Source organism: Acartia tonsa, chromosome 8 (genome assembly GCF_053477335.1).
Source record: "Acartia tonsa isolate MP-2025a chromosome 8, ASM5347733v1, whole genome shotgun sequence".
Classification (NCBI taxonomy): Eukaryota; Metazoa; Arthropoda; class Copepoda; order Calanoida; family Acartiidae; genus Acartia; species Acartia tonsa.
Window position 1 is genome coordinate 24,067,092 of NC_137267.1, and position 21,559 is coordinate 24,088,650.

The 21,559-nt window shown below is 31.6% G+C and overlaps 1 protein-coding gene across 3 annotated transcripts in view; it reads left to right on the forward strand.

Annotated features, from left to right (window-relative positions):
* Window positions 1-21,559, forward strand: part of LOC145326322 (phenoloxidase-activating factor 3-like) — a 74,215-nt gene that overhangs the window by 26,262 nt on the left and 26,394 nt on the right. For all 3 annotated transcript variants that reach the window (XM_080169611.1, XM_080169612.1, XM_080169610.1), the window contains exon 5: window positions 4,079-4,201. In XM_080169611.1, the coding sequence (XP_080025737.1) occupies window positions 4,079-4,201 (123 nt within the window). The remainder of the gene's footprint in view (window positions 1-4,078; window positions 4,202-21,559) is intronic.

Below are 21,559 nucleotides of genomic sequence, written 5' to 3' on the forward strand. Positions count from 1 at the left end.
GAGGTTGGAAACAACAATATGATGTTTGGCTGGGAAACCGCTAAAGGACCAGTCAGGCGGATGATTCTGAATTCCCGCAGACCAGCAAAAATTTGCACCTGGAATGTTCGGACAATGTTTCAGTCAGGCCAGACAGAAAACATTTGCCGAGAAATGCTTAAAGCAAGGGTTGATATCCTGGCTATCACTGAATCAAGGTGGACAAATAATGGAGAGTTTAAACATCATTCTGGCTTGAAAATACTTTACTCAGGCCATATGAATGAGGATCTAGGACATAACCAAGGGGTGGCTCTTATGCTGACCAAGCAAGCAGAGCAGGCCATGATCAGTTGGCAACCCCATGGTCCAAGAATCATGGAGGCTTACTTCAAATCCTCAGATAAAAACATCAATCTGAGAATAATAGTAGCATATGCTCCTACAGAACAAGCAGATACAGAGGTCAAAAATGAATTTTATGACCAGCTTGACTCTGTATTTAAGAATGGTCATAAAGAGAAGGACCTGACCATGCTCCTAGGAGATTTCAATGCTCAAGTGGGGAGTAATAATGAGAATTTAGAAGAAGTCATGGGCAGATATGGCCTAGGCTTAAGTAATGGCAAGGAAAATGACAATGGTGATAGACTTGTAAGTTTTTGTACTGAAAACAAACTTGTCATAGGTGGAACCATCTTTAAACACAAAAAGATTCATACTGCCACCTGGAGATCACCAGATCAAAGAACCTTTAATCAGATAGACCACATCTGTATATCTAGACGTTTTAAAGGGTCTCTCCTTGATGTCAGGGTTGAAAGAGGACCTGATGTTAATTCAGACCATTATCTTCTATCTTCTAAAGTTCGGCTTAGATTTAAAAAGCAGGACACAAAGCCTAACCCCAGGAAAAAGTATAATTTAACAACCCTTCAAAACTCTGAAAAGCTACAAGAGTTTAAGCTCACTCTAAAGAACAGATTTGAGTTGTTGACTCTTCAAGAGGATGATGGAGTTGAAGATATTTGGCAAGGTATCAAAAAAGTTTATAATGATACTAGCCAAGAAAAATTAGGTTTCAAAAAGGCTAACCAAAAGCCGTGGATCACTCAAAGATCCATTGATCTCATGGATCAAAGAAGAGAGGTAAGACAAAAGACACTCTCTAGAAACTCTCCAGAAGATAAAGACCTGTATAAGATGCTTAGCAGGGAAATCCAAAGAAGTGTCAGAATTGACAAAAAAGAACACTTGGAAAACCTTGCTATGCAAGCAGAAAATGCTGCTAATCAAAATAGAATGAAAGATGTCTATGAGATTACTAAGAGCATTGCAGGTAAAGTACACAAATCAGGATCACACATCAGGGACAAGGATGGTTCACTCCTTAAAACTGATGAAGATATTCTAAATAGATGGGCAGAGCACTTCACTGAACTGCTAAATCTTCCAGTTCCAGAGGAAGAAACTGAGATTCCACCCTCAGATGCACTTGACATTGACTGTTGAGCGCCAAATCTATTGGAAATCAAGGAGGCCATTAAAAGTTTGAAAAATAACAAGGCCGCTGGACCTGATAACATCCCAGCTGAGGTCATAAAAGCAGACCTAGATACATCTGCTGAGGCATTCCTACCTTTGATCACAAAGATATGGAATGATGAGTTATGCCCAGAGGACTGGAAGAATGGACATATTTCAATACTAGCCAAAAAAGGAGACTTGACCCAATGTGGAAACTACAGAGGGATAATGCTCCTTTCAGTACCTGGCCGTATCCTTAGTAAGATTCTTCTTAATAGAATAAAGAAGAAGGTTAATGAAAAGCTAAGACCTAATCAGGCTGGATTTAGACCAAATCGTTCCACTATTGATCAGATAACCTCTCTAAGAATCATCATAGAGCAATCCAAGGAATGGAACTCTGAGCTTTTTGTAAACTTCATTGACTACAAAAAAGCATTTGATTCTTTAGACAGAAGATCTCTCTGGAAAATCTGCCGACACTATGGCATTCCAGAAAAGATAATCAATATCATTAAAGCTATCTATCATAAAGGAGGTGGAAATGTAATGTATAAAGGTAAACTATCAACCTTTTTTGAGATTGTAACAGGCGTCAGACAAGGATGCCTTCTTTCTCCCTTCCTTTTCCTCCTTGCCATTGACTGGATCATGAAGAATTGTGAATGTAATGATGGCATTCGCTGGGAGCTATTTGGCAATCCCAAATATTTAGGAGATCTGGACTTTGCTGATGATATTGCTTTGTTAACAAGCAATAGAAGTCAAATGCAAAGAAGGACTAACAGGATAGCTGAAACCTCCAAGAAAATTGGACTAGAAATAAATGTTCCTAAAACCAAAATACTCAGATTAAATGCAAATTCCCAAGAACCAATTACTATTGGAGACCAAATTCTTGAGGATGTAGATTGTTTTGAGTATCTTGGAAGTAAAATTGATGAAGCTGGAGGCACTTTAACAGATGTTAAAGCTAGAATTAACAAATCTAGGACAGCCTTTGCCAGCCTGAACAAAATTTGGAATTCCAACAACATCTCCATAAAGACTAAGTTAAGACTGTTCAAGTCAAATGTTCTCTCTGTTTTGCTGTATGGGGCTGAAACTTGGTTCCTAAACACAGCAGTGGTCTCCAAGTTACAGACATATGTCAATAAATGTCTCAGGAGAATCCACAAGATCTTTTGGCCAAATAAGATCACAAATGCTACGCTTCTAGAGCGCAGTGATGTGTCAGACATTAAACTGAGAATAAAACAGAGAAAGTGGAGATGGTTGGGGCACACTCTAAGGAAAGGTCATGATGATATAACCAATCAAGCCTTGACTTGGAACCCCCACATAGGAAAGAGGAAACCAGGTAGACCAAAAACAACCTGGAGGAGGGAACTTTTAAGTGAACTGAAAGCTAAGGATATTCCATCTTTCAGCAATGCCTCAAGACGTGCCGAAACAAAGGAAGATTGGAGAACCATTGTGCATGGCCTATGTTCTGCCGAGAACTAAAAGGCAATGATGATGATGATCTTTATTACATTTTTCGCAGAAAATTGTCAATAATACGATATGTTTAATGGCTTTTCAGTATGGATTGAAACTGGATGAAATCTATCGGATATAACTCGCTTTCAAGTCCATTCTGGAAAATAAGTTGAAAATATTTTGATATTGTGACAAATGATGGAATTAATATTTTATTTGAAAGTATTTTTGTTCTTATTATTTTCATTATATTCCTATTTTTGGGATGTTTTCATAAGCGAATCTACTCTATAATTCGGAATAATGTCCGTTTGTATGTTGTTTTTTTTTCGCAAGAACCCGTATTCTGGATCATTGGTCTGTTTTTCTTAAATTTCTATTCATTTAGACTAATGAATGTTTGAGACATACTATTGTATCTCTCTATTTATTCTTTAGTCTGTAGGTATGTCTGTAATATTTATCTATTTTTTTTTCTCTTTTTCTATCTTTTTTTTCATTATCTTTTTACATTATTTTCTTTTATTTATAACTTTTCTTTTCTCATCTTTGATTTAATTTATGTACCTAAATTTTTGGAATAAACTTTATAAAATGATTCTTTAAAACTTAAATTCAATAATTTAATTTGTAGGTGTTTAAAATATTTCTCCTACGCACTGTTTAAAATGAATTTTAATTTTAAATTGAAATTTGGGTATGATGTACAAGGATATTATTAATTGATAATTAAATTTTAACTGTAAGATTTTTTGATAGTGTGTAGTTTTTGTGATAGAAATTTTCTGATAAAGGGCTTTTTGCATATATAGGTAGTAAGAGGCATGGCTGAAAACCAATCGCCTCCTTAACGACCCATCAGTCAAAAAATGGAAGCATTTTATAGTGCCTATAAAAAGATGACGTCATAATGGTCTATCGTTGGTCAATTAAAGTTATACTGGCCTGCCATTGGTAATTAAGGTTATGTATTGGCCTATCATTGGTCATTTGTGTTGTGTGACGTCATTTTATTAGGCACATATCTAGCTTCAAAGAAATGACTAGAGAAAACATGACCATATAGTTATTTAATCAATTTTTTTTTCAGAGGCGGGAACAGCACCGGAGATGAGCGCGGCATTCTGGACATGTTTGTAGATTTGGCGGGAAGTTTTCTTGGTGGCGCCTCAGACAAAGACGACAGCCCTGTTCTTATCCCCAATCATTGTTGGTAAGTCTTTTTTTAAATTTTATAACGTTCAGAAAATTTTTGTTGGAGGTTTTACTGATATTTTTAGATTTAATCCTTATAATAGATTAACAGAATGTTTGTCTGTCTGATTGTACCGAATAATTTCGCTAATCCCTCATCCGATATGGTTCTCCTTTACAGGGTAGCTTCACATAGGACCTGGGAAGGTTTATAAATATTTTGGGGGAGGGTACCACCAGCCTCTCAAGAGAAATTGCCCCTAGATAAAAATTAACCCACAACTCAAATGAATTTTTTAAAAAACGAATCACTCCCAAATTTTTTTTATCAAATAGATAATTGGGTTATCGAGTTCAAGTCCTCCTCCTTAAGTGCCCCGAGAGGCCTGGAGGGGAGGGGGTGGGGATTGTAACCGCAATTGTATATTATGCCACAAAAAATTAAGAGCAATAGGAAAATGTAAGAGTAGGTAGTAAACTTTCATAATTGTATTGAAGCCTAGATAGTGTATGACACTTTAAAATTAATTAAAAATTAAATATTTTTAATTTCCTCATCACAAAATCATTTTCGTCATTTCACAAGATTTTATGTGTAGGATTTAGATTTGGTTGTGTTTAAAAAATCAGGGAAAAAATTTATATAATAAAACAATGATGACAAGAATCATAATTAGCGAAGCGCCTACAAATAAAACTATTTTTTTAACTAATATAAACAGCCAACCATATAAATAGATTGATACGGTAGAACAAACGAACATTAACACTTGTAGAGTGTCAGAACTGAATAATCAGAATATGAATGTATAAAAGTCAAAACAAAAATCAAAGTAAATTTGTTGAAAAACTGCTTAAAACAAGATAATGTTTGAGGACATACTTACATTTTTAGGACTTGATGATAGAGATGCTTCGCTTATAACATTGTAGACTGTTGCTCTATGAATGAGTATTCCAAAATTCAGATCAATCGGATAATTTTATCATATAAAAATTTGTTGTTAAAAAGGGTAAGAATCAACATGTTTAGAATGGACGTACGGACGTTCTGGTAATGATTATAGAGTTTTCTAAATCGTACCTAACTACTGCAGGAATCACCATGCAAAGTTTGAAATTCAAACATGCCTAAATTAACGAGAAAAGCTATCAAGACGGACGGACGGACGTACGGACCGACCCTAATTATAGAAATAATCAAATAAGGATAACAAACAGAGTGAGCTCACAAAAATCAGTCGCCTATCTCTTATACCAACATACTAAATCTTAATTAGACGTACATCTATGTTAAGTGATTGAGCAGTTTGTAAAAGCGAAGCTTTTCTATAATTAGGGTCGTTTCGTCCGTACGTCCGAATTTCCGTACGTAACGGACAACTTTGTTTGTTAATTTAGAACTGTCCTACAGTAGAATTGTGTAATCGATTTCAAACTTTGCATGGTGATTTCTTTAGGAGTTAGGTACGAGTTAGAAAGCAAAACAACTCTGTAATCGTTACCAGAAAGTTCATACGTCCATTTCAAACATGTTGATTTTTAACTTTTTTAACAACAAGTTTTTATTTGAGAAAATTATCCGATTATTCAGTTCTGACACTCTACAAGTGTTAATGTTCGTTTGTCTCATCGTTTCAGAGATTTGCTTTTATGGATGTTGTCATCCTTGTTTCTACTACAGTTATATTTCAAAGCAATTCTTTTGTGCATATTAATCAGAAGGTTTCAAACTTTTTTAAAAAACCATATGGACTTGCAAGGATGCCGTTTAAAAGATATTAAGAGACACATAGAAAACCAACTAAGATTTTAAAAAGATGTAAATAACCAACAACAAAGGTATTGTAAAAGTACTCATTATTATGAGAAAATAACTAATTGAAAAATTAACATATTTTATTTTAAAATTTGCTTTTATGTACTATCCAAATAAAAGTAGATGTACTTGACGAAAAAATTTTGATGTACTATTTTCATAAATTTTATATTGTTTAAAATAATTTTGTTAATATCAAATATATTAAGCTAATATAAATCTTATACTTGAAAAACTTCCCAAATATAATTTTTGTTACAATACAAATATACGGATACAAATAAATCCCCTATGATTTATTTCCCTATCCGCAGATAATTGTGTATAGTAACCTATAATTTAATTATGAATTCAACAAATAAGATAACATGCTTATACAACTTTGGGTACCTATATAATTTAGAGTTCAATGTGCTTTCCCTCCCTGGTTATCCCACTCACCATATGTAGTAGAGGATAGTATGAACTGAAGTGACACATCACGTCCGCTTAAATATTTATTTATTGTCAGATGCCATCAGTTTCGGACTTTCCCTAGGGGGGCCTATCGAGCACGCACAAAAATCTTATACCTCATTCTTTTTAAAGTAAATAAGACAGGGAGTTTTCTTGGAGTTATTGGTGCTAATATGAAGCTTTTCTATTAAGCCTAATAGGAAGACTGGAAAGAAATTGGCATAACATTGGGGCCCCTTTGAATATGATTATTTTTTGCGGGAAGCATAGCACACCTGAAGTGATTACTACACTGTGCATGAATGATAATGACAATTTTCCAGGAATATGAATTTAATAGATTTTCAGATTGAAGATTTAGAGTACAGTTAGATAAGATCTAGAAGAGTGTTTAATCATTAACTTCAAAATTTAAATTTTTGTACATGATAATATTCTTTAAGTAAAGTTGGTTGTTAAGTTGAATTAATTATTGAGATTGCAAAACAAACAATAATTTTATTTCCTTCCCCATTTGGTAGTATGAAATTATAGCTGGAAAAATTTTAATTTGTGTTTTTTTGTCTTTACATAATTTTAAATTTATGTAAAGTTTTAAGATTTTGTAGAATCATGATCATAAAATGCATAAATGAAGGGAATTATTCTTCCTGCATATTTTTACATAAGAAGTTAATCTTCTTTACAATAGAGCATGTACGTCTCAAAGTCTTGCTGTCTTTTTTTTAATGACTTAAATCCTGGACCATTTTTTAACAAATCTAATCAGATAAGAAAAATTTTATAATTATAATAATTAATTTATAATATTGAAGTCTCATTATGGGAGTTAATTTGCTTTATAAAGGCATCATGACATAAACCTATGTTCTTATAAAATCAGCATAAAAGTTTGACAGCTCGTTGTTCCTGTTGGAATTTTGATAGTTCACCCAGGTATTGAAAATAGAGCAGTTTTAAGTAAAGTATAAAATAACATTAATTGTGAAGAAACTTTAAATTGAGGTAAATGCCATCTAAAACTTTAATTTTGTGGTCTAAAACTAAAACAAAGAAATAAAAGAAGGAAATTCTTAGTTTATTATCTGTCTATCATTTACTTTCATTTATGTTTTTCGATTTCAAATTTTTTCGAATCCCTCAAATATTTTTTACCCCGGATTAATATATTTTATTCCCTAAAACATTTTACCACTTCTATTACACTACTTTATAACAAAACTTTGACTTCTCAGAACAAAGATTTTTAATGATGCTTTGTATTAAAGGTAAACTGCTTTAAAGACTGACAAAGTGGGAAAAAATTTGCACATTTTCACTCAACCTAAACTAACCTTAGGATAAGCATAAAAACGATTCTCACGGGGTTCGCTTATGGTCCACATGTAATATTAAGGAAACTGCAATATGTCTTGTTTAGTTAAAGCAATAGAGCAAATTTTCTGTACAAAAATAATTTTTTTTGTTATGTTGTATTGTATTCTATTTTCGAGTCCTAATGTATTCAATTATATTAAAATTGTATACTTAATGATTAAACTTCACCCGTAGCATCTATGGGAAAAGATTTTAATTTTTATTATTGTTGCTCATGAACAATGTAAAAAAATATTTCTGTAAAAAGGGACATTTTGTCGCGAAAGGGGTGTATCAACCCTCTAGAAAATAGCTTAAAACCTGAATGTTTTCTTTTCGTTCAGATTTTAATAACAATTTCTCGTATTCATTCGAATCCGGTGGATAGGAACCGGTTCTCATTCATACGAAAAAACTATGTCTAGCATCGTATTATATCCAGCTTTCTACGAATATAAATGTACAATCATAAGATTAAAACTAGTTTAAAACCCGTGCCTTCGGTACCTCGGGGCTAAAAAAACTGGTTTTAATCTTATAATGAACATTCTATATCCGCGGAAGGCTGCTTATAATACGATGTGAGAAATAACTATTAATTGATTGAGTTTTCAATTTTAGGAAATTGGGATATTTGTTTTTAGATATAAGTTTAGAGGTGGTTTTTGGCTATTTTATACCCGCCTATGTTTGACTGTGTCTAAGCATTGTTTAAAGAGGACACCAACGAAACTGTCCCAATTTTGTATAACTTTTGCGGAACATGTTGCAGTTACGTCATATTTTTCTTTCCCGAAAAAGGGAAGAGGGAAAGAAAAAAAAGGGAAGGGGGGAAGAAAAAAGAGATGGGAGAAAAGGGGGTTTTCCCCATCTCTTTTGAAGAGATTTCTTCCCCCCTTCTCTTTTTCGGGAAAGAAAAATATGACGTAACTCGAACATGTTCCGCAAAAGTTATACAAAATTGGGACAGTTTCGTTGGTGTCTTTAAAGAGCGGCTACATTTCTCAAAATTGAAGAAAGAAATTAGTCACCTGTACGTACTTACTTAAATAACTTCAGGGCGATTTCTAACAATCTTTGTATCTGCAACATCACATAACAAAAGTGAAGCAAAACAGGTTGATATTCCACTGTGTAAATAAACAAAAATCTGGGAACTAAAATCTAAACACAACCATAGTGGGCTCTTTTAGCTTTTCAAGGGCATGCCAGGGACAAAGGGAATTGTAGATAGTAACAAAAATAAAAATATAAAAATTTGAAATATTTTCATTTGTTCTGAAATTGATGCCATTTTGTGACAGACAACGTCAACGTGATAGTAATGCCTTGAATTATAAACAGGCACACTTAAGACTTTGCATGATTTTTAAACTCATAGACAAAAGTCGGGAAAAGAAAGGGGTGATTTATGGAATAATTTGATTTATTTCATGAATGATTGATCTGTAGATGATTTTTCAAACAACTCACAACTAAGCTATAGGACAGGTAAACTAAGTTTACAAGATGTTGCTGGACTGGTCATGAATAGGATATCAAATTAATGTCTGTATGTTTGAGTGTCTAACTTTCAATATATTTAAACTGGATTTTCGTGAATATTAAACAACAAGAGCGATAGCCTGATATCTAGTTGCCGAAAGTGTACGCAGTTTCCTGAGTGTTTCCTCATCCTAGCTCAATATTTACTACTAGCTAAAAAAGCTTCAAACTTCAAAAAAAAAAATCAAAATTTAAAAAATTCAAATTTATAATGTATATTGTATAAATCGTTTACACATTCAAATTTTGATTTTTTTAAGGGAAGTTTGAAGATTTGTAGCTAGTAGTAAATATTGAGCTAGGATGAGGAAACACCCAGGAAACTGCGTACACTTTCGGCAACTAGATATCAGGCTATCACAAGAGCAGCATTATTTAGATGTTTATACAAAGTAGTAAAAATCGGATTTAAAAAGTATTTAATAATAAAATATTTTGAACAATTTGATTTTTTGAGCACCGAAACCCTGCCTCCCCTTAGCCTCGTAGGGTAAGGGCAACGGCGACACAAGTAAGGACCCCATAGGATTAAGGCCCCACGCAGGGGTTAGGAATAGGAAAAATTATCTTTATTTTTAATTTGTTTCAATAATAATAATTTGTGGTCTAATTTTGTGCTTAACAGGCACCTTGTGTGAAAGAACAAAAAATTTGGTTTAATTTAAGTATCTCGCTTTTAAATATTTTAAAGAAAACATTATGAAAAAGACAAAATTTATGTTTTTTTGTACAGTAATATATGAACAACTTTTGACTGGATGTCAAATTTGGAATTTCCGGACAACACCTAATAAACTATTTTTATGGGCTTAACACTTTTGTATGGCTCACAGCTTTGTGACTAACTGTGTATAAAATGTTTTGCTTCAAATAATCAATTAGAAGCTCAGGGATAGAGGGAACACCAGACTGGTAATTATAAAGATCTTCCCTTCTCTCATTTGTTGGCTTAAAATATTTGAGGACTTTTTTCAAATATTGATTTTTATAATTTGAGATATACATGAATATCCCTTATTATCCATAGAAAACATGGACAATTATGTTCAACGATTATTAGAGGAAACAGGAATAAAATGTTATATTAAATATTAATAGAAATATGGAAAAACCATACATATAAATTAGCCATGCTATTTAAATTTGAAATTGCATGTTAAAGATTATCGGAAAACAATACTTTTGATTTGATAAAATGTACAAAATTATATGTAAAATCATTATATTTTCTTTAATCATTTTTAATTGATTGATTAATACATATTTCCTATTTTTCATATTATTGAAATTGGTAAAAATATGATTCAATTTTTGCATGACTCAATAATTTTTGTACATTTTGATGAATATCCTTAATAGCGGAGCTTTTATCAATTATGGTTTGTCAGTCCATATGGATTTTGCTGTGGTAGTAAATTTATTTTACTTAAAATCATCTCATCTTTTACAAATTACTTAAAAAGATTCATTCATGAGATGACATGGTATAATCCAGAAGATAAGAAGGTATAGGTTAATACTATTTCTATGACTATTTTAGCCCTTTCTACATTAAATAAGTCAAGCTTCACATCTTTGAAAGTTATCATCTTTGTTTTAGTATTTCTACAATAACGTTATAAATCAATTAACCGAAAATCTGTCAATACTTTGGTTTTTGAATGATTTGTATAATTTTTTTCTAATAAAATATTTGAATCAAGTCTTGAATTTTTTCTTGTCATTTTAAAAGTATATTACAGGCCCTCAGATCTATAACAAATGTGTTTTTTTTTATATGCACTTGTGTACAAGGCCTTTCTACATAACATATAATGGTTTTTAAGTTTGTATGTTGATTCTTGTAACACTGAGATAGAAGGTTGTTAAAAGAGTGATTCCAAAAATTATTAGCCACGATATTGAAAGTGTATATAACTCATGAAAGTGTAATAATGTCCTTATTATACCTCCTGTTTTGTTCAGACTTCTAAAATATATTATGTTTTTTTAACTATAAAAGAGGTAATTGTAGTTTGTCTGAAAGTATGAATTATTAAGCTTCACTATTATGGATGTTGTCATCCTTGTTTATGATTTTTTCTCTCATATTTTTGTATCTAAGCTAATATCTAATTTTGAGAACATTTATTCTTGAGACAATCCTTTTATTCTTGTGCCATTATTTTTTATTGTCATACTATCATTTCCGCTAACAACGTTATCAAATCATTAAAACTGCAATTATTATCAGTACAACAAACATTCCCATCTCTAAACTTCAATATCATTTAAAGCATCCGATTAAAATTTTGCCAACTAGCGGGTTCTCCGCCGAATGCAGCTGGCATTTTAAAAAAAGGCACACAGTAAAAAAAATAATCCGCGGATCTGACAATATGCGGAAGTTGGAGTATACTGTATTTTCTTTTGTTAACACTTTTTTACTTCGTGTCTGAGTCTGGACACTTTTTTGGGGACCTGCATATACGCATTTTTGGGGGGCGGAGGAGCGTAGTTTTTTTTAACCTATTTGTCGTCTGTGTTCTCGAAAACAAAAAAAGCTTCATTTATAGAAGTCTTATTGACAAACTTCAAAAAGTAAAACTCTCAAGTTGTTAAAAAAATTGTATTTATAAATAAGAGATAGAAACTTTATTTAATAGACAATATTTTTTGAAATAATATCTTATTTTTATTTGTTTTTAAGTTTAGCTAAACTTGATATTTTGGTTCTTGTTCCTTTTAGGAATAAAATTTATGAGCCTATATTTTTCACTTATACAAACTGTTGGTTTCAAATCAAAGACAGGGAAATATGCTCTGAAAACAAATAGCAGTAACATGGAAGAAAAAAATTCGGTGCTTTCCCAGCGAGCACAAAAGCTTCCCCCCTTATTTTGAAATAAATTAAAAATTAAGGGCGATTTTTTTATGTCTGTGGGAACCCTAAACCCAATAGAACCACACCTGAGGTAACTAATACACGAACAAACACAACCCCCATATTTTTTCAAACCCTATATTATAAGAATTAAATTTTAAGTGTTTTTATGTCCTAAAAGATCTCGTAAATGGCAAGACCGATTGCTTTACAATTTCAGTAAAGCTTAGTATTAGATCAATGTCTGCCTTGTTCTACTCTTTGTTTTCTAGAAACATATACCCTGTCTTTGATTATACGTTTTTCAAGGTTTTTAGCAGGGCTCGGCAGCCGCGACTTAGCCGCTCTTAAGCCTCAAAATAAACCTGCTTGTGTGCAAAGAAAACGATTCCGAAAAGATGAATCGCCTATTTAGGAACAAGTTAGACACCAAGCTGATTTTTAAGTAATAATATGAAAAATTCACTGAGGCTTACATGCGGCTCACGCGCGGCTGTCGAGCTCTGCATTTAGATTAACAATAGATAAATGTAAATGTCGAAAAGTAGTTTTTTTTATTGTAAGAAAATTTAAATTTTCAAGAATATTTTTTTTGGCTTAAAAATAGGTTTTAAAAGTCAAATTAGACATTTCAAATTGGTAATAAAATTTATATTTGAAAAAGTGTCTAATTTTTTTCTCTTATAGACATTCTAAATAATAAAATAGTTATAAGTGTGTATGTGTGTCAGATAAGATCTTGAAAACAACCGGACAGATAGGTCTACAATTTCAGAGAAGCTGTGCTTTTGTTCCAGGTAGGTTTTAATGAAATTATGTATTATTACAATGATATACTTTATGTAAATACTAATTCTGTTTATTTTTAAATTTTCCTCTATTCTTAAAGAAAACAAGGATGACGACATCTATTAAAGCAAAGCTCTAAAATAAGATAGTAGCACAAATGAACATTTATAACTGTAGTAGAGTGTCCAAACTTAATAAGCAAAATAATAATCAAAAGTCTAAACACAATAGTATATTTGGTTTAAAATTATGTAAATAAAGGATACTTTTTAAGGACAAACTTACATTTGTATTACTTAATAATTATCTTAAATGTTTTATCATGTTTTAAATTGATATGACAATTTTAAAATGACGAAATCAACAATAATAGCTACCGTTACGGGCGGACGGACATACAGAAACTAATTACAGAAAAAAACTTGCTTTAAAAAAACTGAATGTACTGCTTATATGAAAACTTATTTAAACTTTTTATTAAATTTTAAATTAAACTTATACAATATTTTAGTAGTAAGATTAATAAAAAAAAAGTTTTGGAAAAGATTTAGGCCCATCAGTATTATAAACATAATATTAAGGGGGTTGGGATCTATCAAATATTTAAGTATCCATGGTTTAGCATAGGTTTGATTATAAGGTACTGGGTAGCACCGCAGGGTTACAGTACACCGAATGGCCAAACAGCTGAAAATAATCTTATATACTGTTAGGACTTACAAAGAAGGGTCGTACATACAGGGCACATGCACATGTAAATTTTGATCCAGATTTTCAAATATCATTGTCTCTCTCAAGGATATTTATATTTTTTATCAAATTTCAAAGTAATTTAATTTAAAATTGTGTACTACATATATAAGTGTTTTTATAGCGAACCTTCTTTAAGTTTTTTTTAGTAATGAGGAATATTGGTCATAATGTCGGCCAAGATATCAGGCTAAGAAAGTATTATGGCAGAATTTGGTTCGAAGTATTTAAGTCGAATTAATTACACATTATATAATTTTTATGTTGATAAAAAAACAGCATTGTAGCTGGTCAGTTTTTTAAATGGCATTGAACATCGGAAATGTGCATTGTATTTTAGGTCAGTTTTAGACTGCATATATCTACTTTGCCATAGATTATTTGATTTTAAAAACTTAGACAAAACTAATTTACGTACCTATGAACCTAATTGTTCTTGTGTAATTCAAATATACAGCTTATGAAATCAAATTAAATTTTTTGTGCTACATGTATTATATTGGTAATTTTCCTCATAATACCTTGTTGAGCCCACAAAATCCTCCTTATTTTGAAAAAAATAAACATAAGGGGTGGGAATTTTCTTTTTGTTTTGTTTATTATTTTCAGTCAGGTAAGGTTAGGTTATATTGTGTACTGGGTAGCTCCGCAGGGTTAGCACCCTGCGCAGGGGATAAGCATTGTTAAAAAAACTACACCCCTCTCATTTAAAAAAAGGGGAGGGGGGGGGGGCAGTGATATTTTCAGGGAAAGCAACATTATATTTTAGTTGAGTAGCTGCTTCATAAATAACTTTGTATGTTCTTGTTTTGAATGGATTTTTTTTACAACTTTTCGGTATTATCATTAGTAGTAAAGTAACTATATAATTCATATATCCGAACGCCTTTCGTTGGTAAAGAAGGGGGGGGGGGTGACTTTCTTGGCTGCCATGAAAGATCAATTTGTGAGCATATAAAACTTCAATTAAGCTCGTGTGTTCCTAATGGCGTGGTAAAGATTTAAATTCTAAGCAAAAAATTTGCTTTTCGAAGCTTCTATAAAGTTTAGATGTCTGAGATTTCTTTTGAAGATTCCTACGACTATTGGGCATCTTACTCTTTCACTCACATTGTCGGTCAGACTGCGCAGCTTTGTTTGATGTTGATGAAATTAACCACTTTTTAAGATTTTTCTATCTTAGTTTAGTCATTTAACTGATGCCTTTTTTCTTTTTGGTTGCTTTGGATTATTTACATCTTGTACTTATCATTGTTTACCCATTTTACATTAGGTTTAGGTTTGTAATTTAGAATTACATAAAGATTGTATAAATTTATAAATTTTTAAATCTAATAAATTTTTATTTCGATTTAAAGAAGGTGTATCAACTTTTTTTTATAGCTAGCCGGTTCTTTTAGTAAGTAATAGATGCAAAATTTTTCATAGAATTCAGATATGCAATCGGTTTTTTTTTGTAGACCTCTTATTTTTTAAGTAATTTAATTTAAAAAAAAAAAATAAGTTGATTTTAAGGTACTAAAATGCAACAAAAAAAGAAAGAAAATGGCCATTTTGAACAAAAATAGTAAGATCTTTAATTTGACACTTTACTTTTTGAATTTTGTCAGGTAATTATTGAAAAAATTGATTTTTTTAAACCCACGAGAATAAAAAGTTTGAACTTGATTTTATCATTCCCCAGGCATAAGAAATAGACGTTATATATACTGTTAGAATGAGAAAAGTATTACAAATCCACTCTAAGCTAAATTGAAATAAAAAGTTTACAATATAGTATATAAACTACAATAAAAGGAATTATATGAAAATATCATATTATATTATACAGGCAACGTCTTAATTCTTGAATTGAGTATAAAAATGGGAAGGGGGTAAAGAGGGGGTAAAGATGGGATGACGATAGTGTTGCCTGAACCAAAAAATATTAATGGCCATTTTTTTATTTTCTATTTTTTTACTTTTTTTCAATTTTGCTTACAATGGATTCGTAATATTTTTCTGATTCTAAAGGTATATATGAACCCATATTTTTTTACCTGTGAAATGATAAAATTAAGTTCAAACTTTTTATTCTCGTGGGTTTAAAAAAATCAATTTTTTCAATAATTACCTGACAAAATTCAAAAAGTAAGGTGTCAAATTAAAGATCTTACTATTTTTGTACATAATGGCCGTTTTCTTCCTTTTTTTTTGTTGTGTTTTAGTACCTTAAAATCAACTTAATTTTTTTTTTTTTTAACTTAAATTACTTTAAAAATAAGAGGTCTACAAAAAAACCGATTGCATATCTGAAATCTATGAAAAATTTTACATCTACTACTTACTAAAAGAACCGGCTAGCTATAAAAAAAATAGTTGATACACCTTCTTTATCAAATATTAGCTATTTTTCCTTTATTAGATGCGAAACATCTCTACAATCCGTATTTTTTTGTCTTTTTCTTTACTTTCTCTATAGAAGTTAAACAAACAATATTTGAAAGATGTTCACTATAAATTACTTTAATAAATCATAATTAAAATGCGCTAGCTGGTTCTTGCTTCGCTATAATGCATTTTTAAAATGAATGAAAAAATGAATGGGTATGAAAAATGTGTAAATTAGGCAACAACCTTGTAGCTATAGTTTTGTACTACAAGGCTGGGATTTTAAAAGCCAAACCAAGCACGGGCAAACTTTCCTCACACTTATTGTATCTAGCGGCTAGTGGGTAGAGAAAAATAGCCTAAAACTATCCCAAAACTTAAATTTAGAAAGAAAATTTGTCTATTCTTACTTGGGACCTATGTTGAGCATCTCTAATGTAAATATCAATCATTTCAACGTTTATCGAGATTTTGAAGGCAAACTAAGAAAAAAAAACTTACTACTTTTGCCAAGAGTATTTATAGTATAACTTTATTGTTAATGTTCATTAGCGTTAACATTTTGGGATTATTTGTTCAAAGTAAAAGCAGACAACGACTTTTCAGTATTGCAATGAATATGTCTGACATTGAATTTGTTTTCCTCCTTAAATCCTTTCTTCCTATTTATATTTCTGGGATTAAAGAACAAATTTTAAGTTTGGTGATTTTTTGAATATTTTAATTACAGTTTTTACATCCAGTTTATTTTTAGTGATTTAGCAATACCTAATATATATCACATAGTAATGAAAATTTTATTTATATTTATAGGTTTTTTTAATGTATCTTAATTGTATATGTCCATAGCAGAGACGTGTGATTGGGTTTAAAATAATGCCACGGTCGTAGCGGTCATGCGTCTTGCGTCACATTAGCAGGGTGACGCAAATTTCAGATCTCAGTTTTCGCCGTTTAATTTACTATTTTTCTCTATAAGATAAAGGCGATGCTTGCAAGATTATCTAATTTGCTATAATATAAAGATAAATCTTTCTCAAATCGCCAAATCTGGGGTCTGAAATTTGCGTCACCCTTACAATCTGAAAGTGGGGAAGAGAATAAGGGATGGGGTAGAATCGGTTATAATAAAACCAAGAGCTCTTGCCAGTGGAACAAACTCTATCAGAGTGTAGAAATTGTTTTAACCCCCCTGAAAAAAATTGGGGTGGGGACGAAATAGCCTACACTCCTCTACACCCTCCTGATAGGGGTCTACACCCCCATGATACTCCACTCCAAGGGGAGTATCACAAAAGAAATTTTCAATTTCAAGAAACTTAGACATTTATCTTAGTTATTTTTTTGCACAACTGTATGACTGTTTGAATAAATCATGATGATGTAAGTTTGCCATCATTATGAGCATATTTTTGTGTATTTTCCACTAATTAAAAGACATGTTTTAGAAGTTAACATAAAAACACCCTATGGCTCACACCCCCTTAAAGAAACCATTCTTGTAGTCCCAACCCCCTTGATATTCATTTTTCCTTAACAGGGTGTCAAAAATGATTAGGGGGTGTCAAAATTTGCAGGTGAACTTTGACCACCCCCCTGGCAAAACCCTGTGCACGCACAGGTCTACAGTGTACGGGATGTAATAATTAGCATCATATTTCGGAAGTACTAAAATGTAGAAGAATGTTGCTTGTAATTCTATTTCATCATTTTAAAGGATTTTTATCAGGAATAAAGTAGAGGATCAAATAAAATTTTTAAGAAGCTGCCGAAGACCTATATTAATCTTCTCTGAAAGGGAAAATATTATTGGTCAATCAGTTAGCAAGTCTTTTGGTACTGATATATTTTCAGAAAGGCTTTTAGGATTGCAAAACTTAGAGAAAGGGATAAAAAAAAGAGGGGATAGACAGTAGAGCAAGTATAAAAAAAAAATCTGAGCTTTACATACTGACAGGCAGACCTACCTGGCTTGAAGAGTGACTTTAAATTGTTTTTTTTTCTTATAATTTTAAATCCCTTCCTCCATTAGCAATTTTTCAGTTGTTACAGATTTGATGAGAGTACAAAATGACTTTAATATTTGATAATGTTTCTGTCATCAGACGTGATTTAAGTGACTCAATGAATCGCCAATTCAATCATGGATTACATAAAATTGGTGCGCAATTTTTTTTTCTCAATTAGGTGTGTTTCCTCTTTTTAATGTTAGGCGGATGCATTGAGGGTGTACAAACTCACATTGGGGTGTAGGAGGGTGTAAAGGGTTATCGGCGTAGGGTATATATACAAACCCCATATTTTTGTCATGTGCTTGTTGATACCCTGGCCCATTCGGCACACCTTAAATGTGGAGTATCCAAAAAAGTCTCATATTGTTCCCGGGTAGGATTTAGGCTGTTTTAAGCAGAGTAAGTCTTCCTCTAAAGATATACTGCTTCGAGAAGGGTGGGGGGGTGGGAGGGAATATTTTGATTAAAACAGAAGAAAAAAAATTTAAAACCATTTGAAGAGAAAAATGTCTGTGTTAAAAAGTTTTAAAATCTATTTTGTTATTGTTTGTTTTGGAACTAGATTTGTTATTTTCCTTTTGACATTTAAATTAAATTAATTATTTAGAGAATGATAAAGTGCTAAAAATCTAGTAAATTGGAATCAAGTCAGATTTGCAACATAAAAGCAAAATGGCTGGTACGAAGATTACATTTGTATATCATTAGCAACGACATAACATTAACCAGGCCATCAATCAAACTGGAACAGCCGTAATGACTAAAAAATGTTCAGTAAACGTGCGGCTAGAGAAAGCGCGCAGAAAAATACACTTATTCGCGCGTTTTAGAGTGCTGCGGGCTCCTTGTTTGTAGTTTATTCTGAGATTTTTTGAAAACTTGTTAAGTCAGTCCTAATGTTCATAAATAGACTTTGGTGTGGGGACAGCCAGTTGACTGTAAGCAGCTTTCGTAATTCTGACATGATTCGTAAATTGATTTTAAGTTTTTTAATGTTAATAGTTTTCAGTAAGATGTAATGATTTGCCACATTTATTCGTTTGGAACATACAGTTTTTTCTCCATATCACATTTAGAAAAACTTAGAACGGCAATATATTTAAGTTAGCAATTGTTTTAAGTTAGAATGTTTTTCACACCTTTTCTTAATATATATATTAATATAAGACATGAAGATATATTTCGTTTTTAGCAATCATTTTAAAATTAAAAAGTAAAATTATAGATCGATTATTCTTGCTAGACGTCAATAGTCTACTACAAAAATCCATGATTCTAAGCCCTTTAAAAAAAAATCAGATAAATTTTCGTTGTGTTATGCCTTCCTATCCCCCCTCATTACATTTTACTTGAAAAAATATTTGGGGACGGGGGAATTTTTTTTAAATTTAAACTAAAAATTTAAGCCTTCCCACTATTTCAATGTGTCTATAGAGATCGCTAGGGGCGTCGCCGTTAGTAACAGTTCAAGTTACTTTAAAAAGGAGCAATCTATTGTTGCTAAAGCTTTATGAGAAAATATGAAGACTTTATCATACAATCGTAATTGTGCATTATTATTTTTAACTTGTTGCCAAAAAAATAGTGCAAAAAAGTGCAAAAATTCATGGAGGGACAAGTAACTTACCATTTTTTTAATTAGAGATATGATCCCTTCAAATATTAGAGCTTGTAATATATCAACATTAGGGTGGGTTCATATCGGAATTAGACAAAGCGGGGATATGCAACAGATAAAATTAACCTTAAAAACATTTCTGACCGAAAAAGAATTTTTAAAAATTGAGTTTTAGAACACGACCACTTAAAAATATAATTCATTACTTATTAGTATGCAAAGACGACATTCAAAATTTTTTTTGAATCAGAACTATGGCTTCATGGTGCTCCCTGGAAAGGCCTTGAGGAGCTGAATCAGGAACTTTTGTCCGTTTCAAAATATCTCGTTCCTAGCCTTAGAAATCACTAAAAAACCAAAATTTTTTAAGGTTTATTGAGAATTGTCCAATTTGTAGAGGTTTTCTCAGGCTAGGAACGATATTTTTTTGAAACGGACAAAAGTTCCTGACACAGCTCCTTAAGGCATTTCCAGGGAGCACCATGAAGCCATAGTTCTGATTCAATAAATTTTTGACTCCCATTTACAAATAGCTATACAATTGAATGTCTGGTCGTCAGCGGTTTTAAGACTTAGGATAAATTTTAAATCATCCAGAGGTGTATTATATCTATATAAATTGAGTGCAGATCCCCGCTTTGGCCTCAGAAAAAAAATGTTCAAAATCGACCCACCCTAATCAACATAGGATTAGAATCATAATAGCAAGTGTTACATGGTACATTATAGTTTCTAGTTGTATTCTTCTTATGTTAAAATGATGTCAGTGTAAATGTAAGATAACTTTTATTTCAAATTAACATCAAATTTAATACATATTTTCTATTTTTATCTTAACATTTTATTGATTATTGAATTAAATTTTTAGCAGTTTTTTATCTTAGCAATTATTAAAAATTGCTAAATGGATTAAAACAATCTACACAAACACACACCACATACACACACACACACAGACACACCTTCACACACTCACGCACACACAGAATCAAAACAGTTAAGGAAGAAGGAAATATAATGAAGAATTTTAGTTATATATCATTGCAGCGTAGCAACTCTGTAACAAGTATCTTTATTACAAAGAAATATTACAAGTAGAAGTTGATTTAGTAGAATTTGTTCTTGTGCAACATAGGTCTTTTGTACCATCAGGCCTTTTGTTATACTAGGTCTTTTGTTTGGCTAGGTCTTTTGTAGGATTAGGTCTTTTGTAGAATTAGGTTTTTTGTAGGATTAGGCCTTTTTGTAGGATAAAGTCTCGTAATTTAGGTCTTTTGTAGGATAAGGTATTTGTGTAGCAAATACTTGCGTTGCTGACATACTTTAAAGTAAGTAACGAAAAGCTACCTCCTACCCGGAATTATTTTCATTTTTTAATCTGGGGAAGGGGGGAGTTGGGAGGGTTCAGTACCTACCAGTCATTTTATGAAGATGCTATCATGTATATATACATATAATAATAACATTAAATGTCATATGTTTTTTCTGTTTTCAGGTAAACACTTCTTGTTCCTTTGGTTGATTTTATTCTTGTTTTATCTTGTGTAGATTAGTAACTTTGGATCATGGATAAACATTATTCAAATCAAATAGAATAATTATATTGAAAGTAAATCCTATAATAAAAAAAGTAGTAAGGATTTTTTTAATAACCAGTAAACTGACTGAGTTCCATTTAAGTAAAACTACATGTTGTCCTGGTATGGTTTTAGGCTGTTTTTATTTTTAGATAATAGTCTTGGGATGGTTTCAGGATATTTGTCTGTACCCATCCCTAGATCTGGAGCCCCTAGATGCTA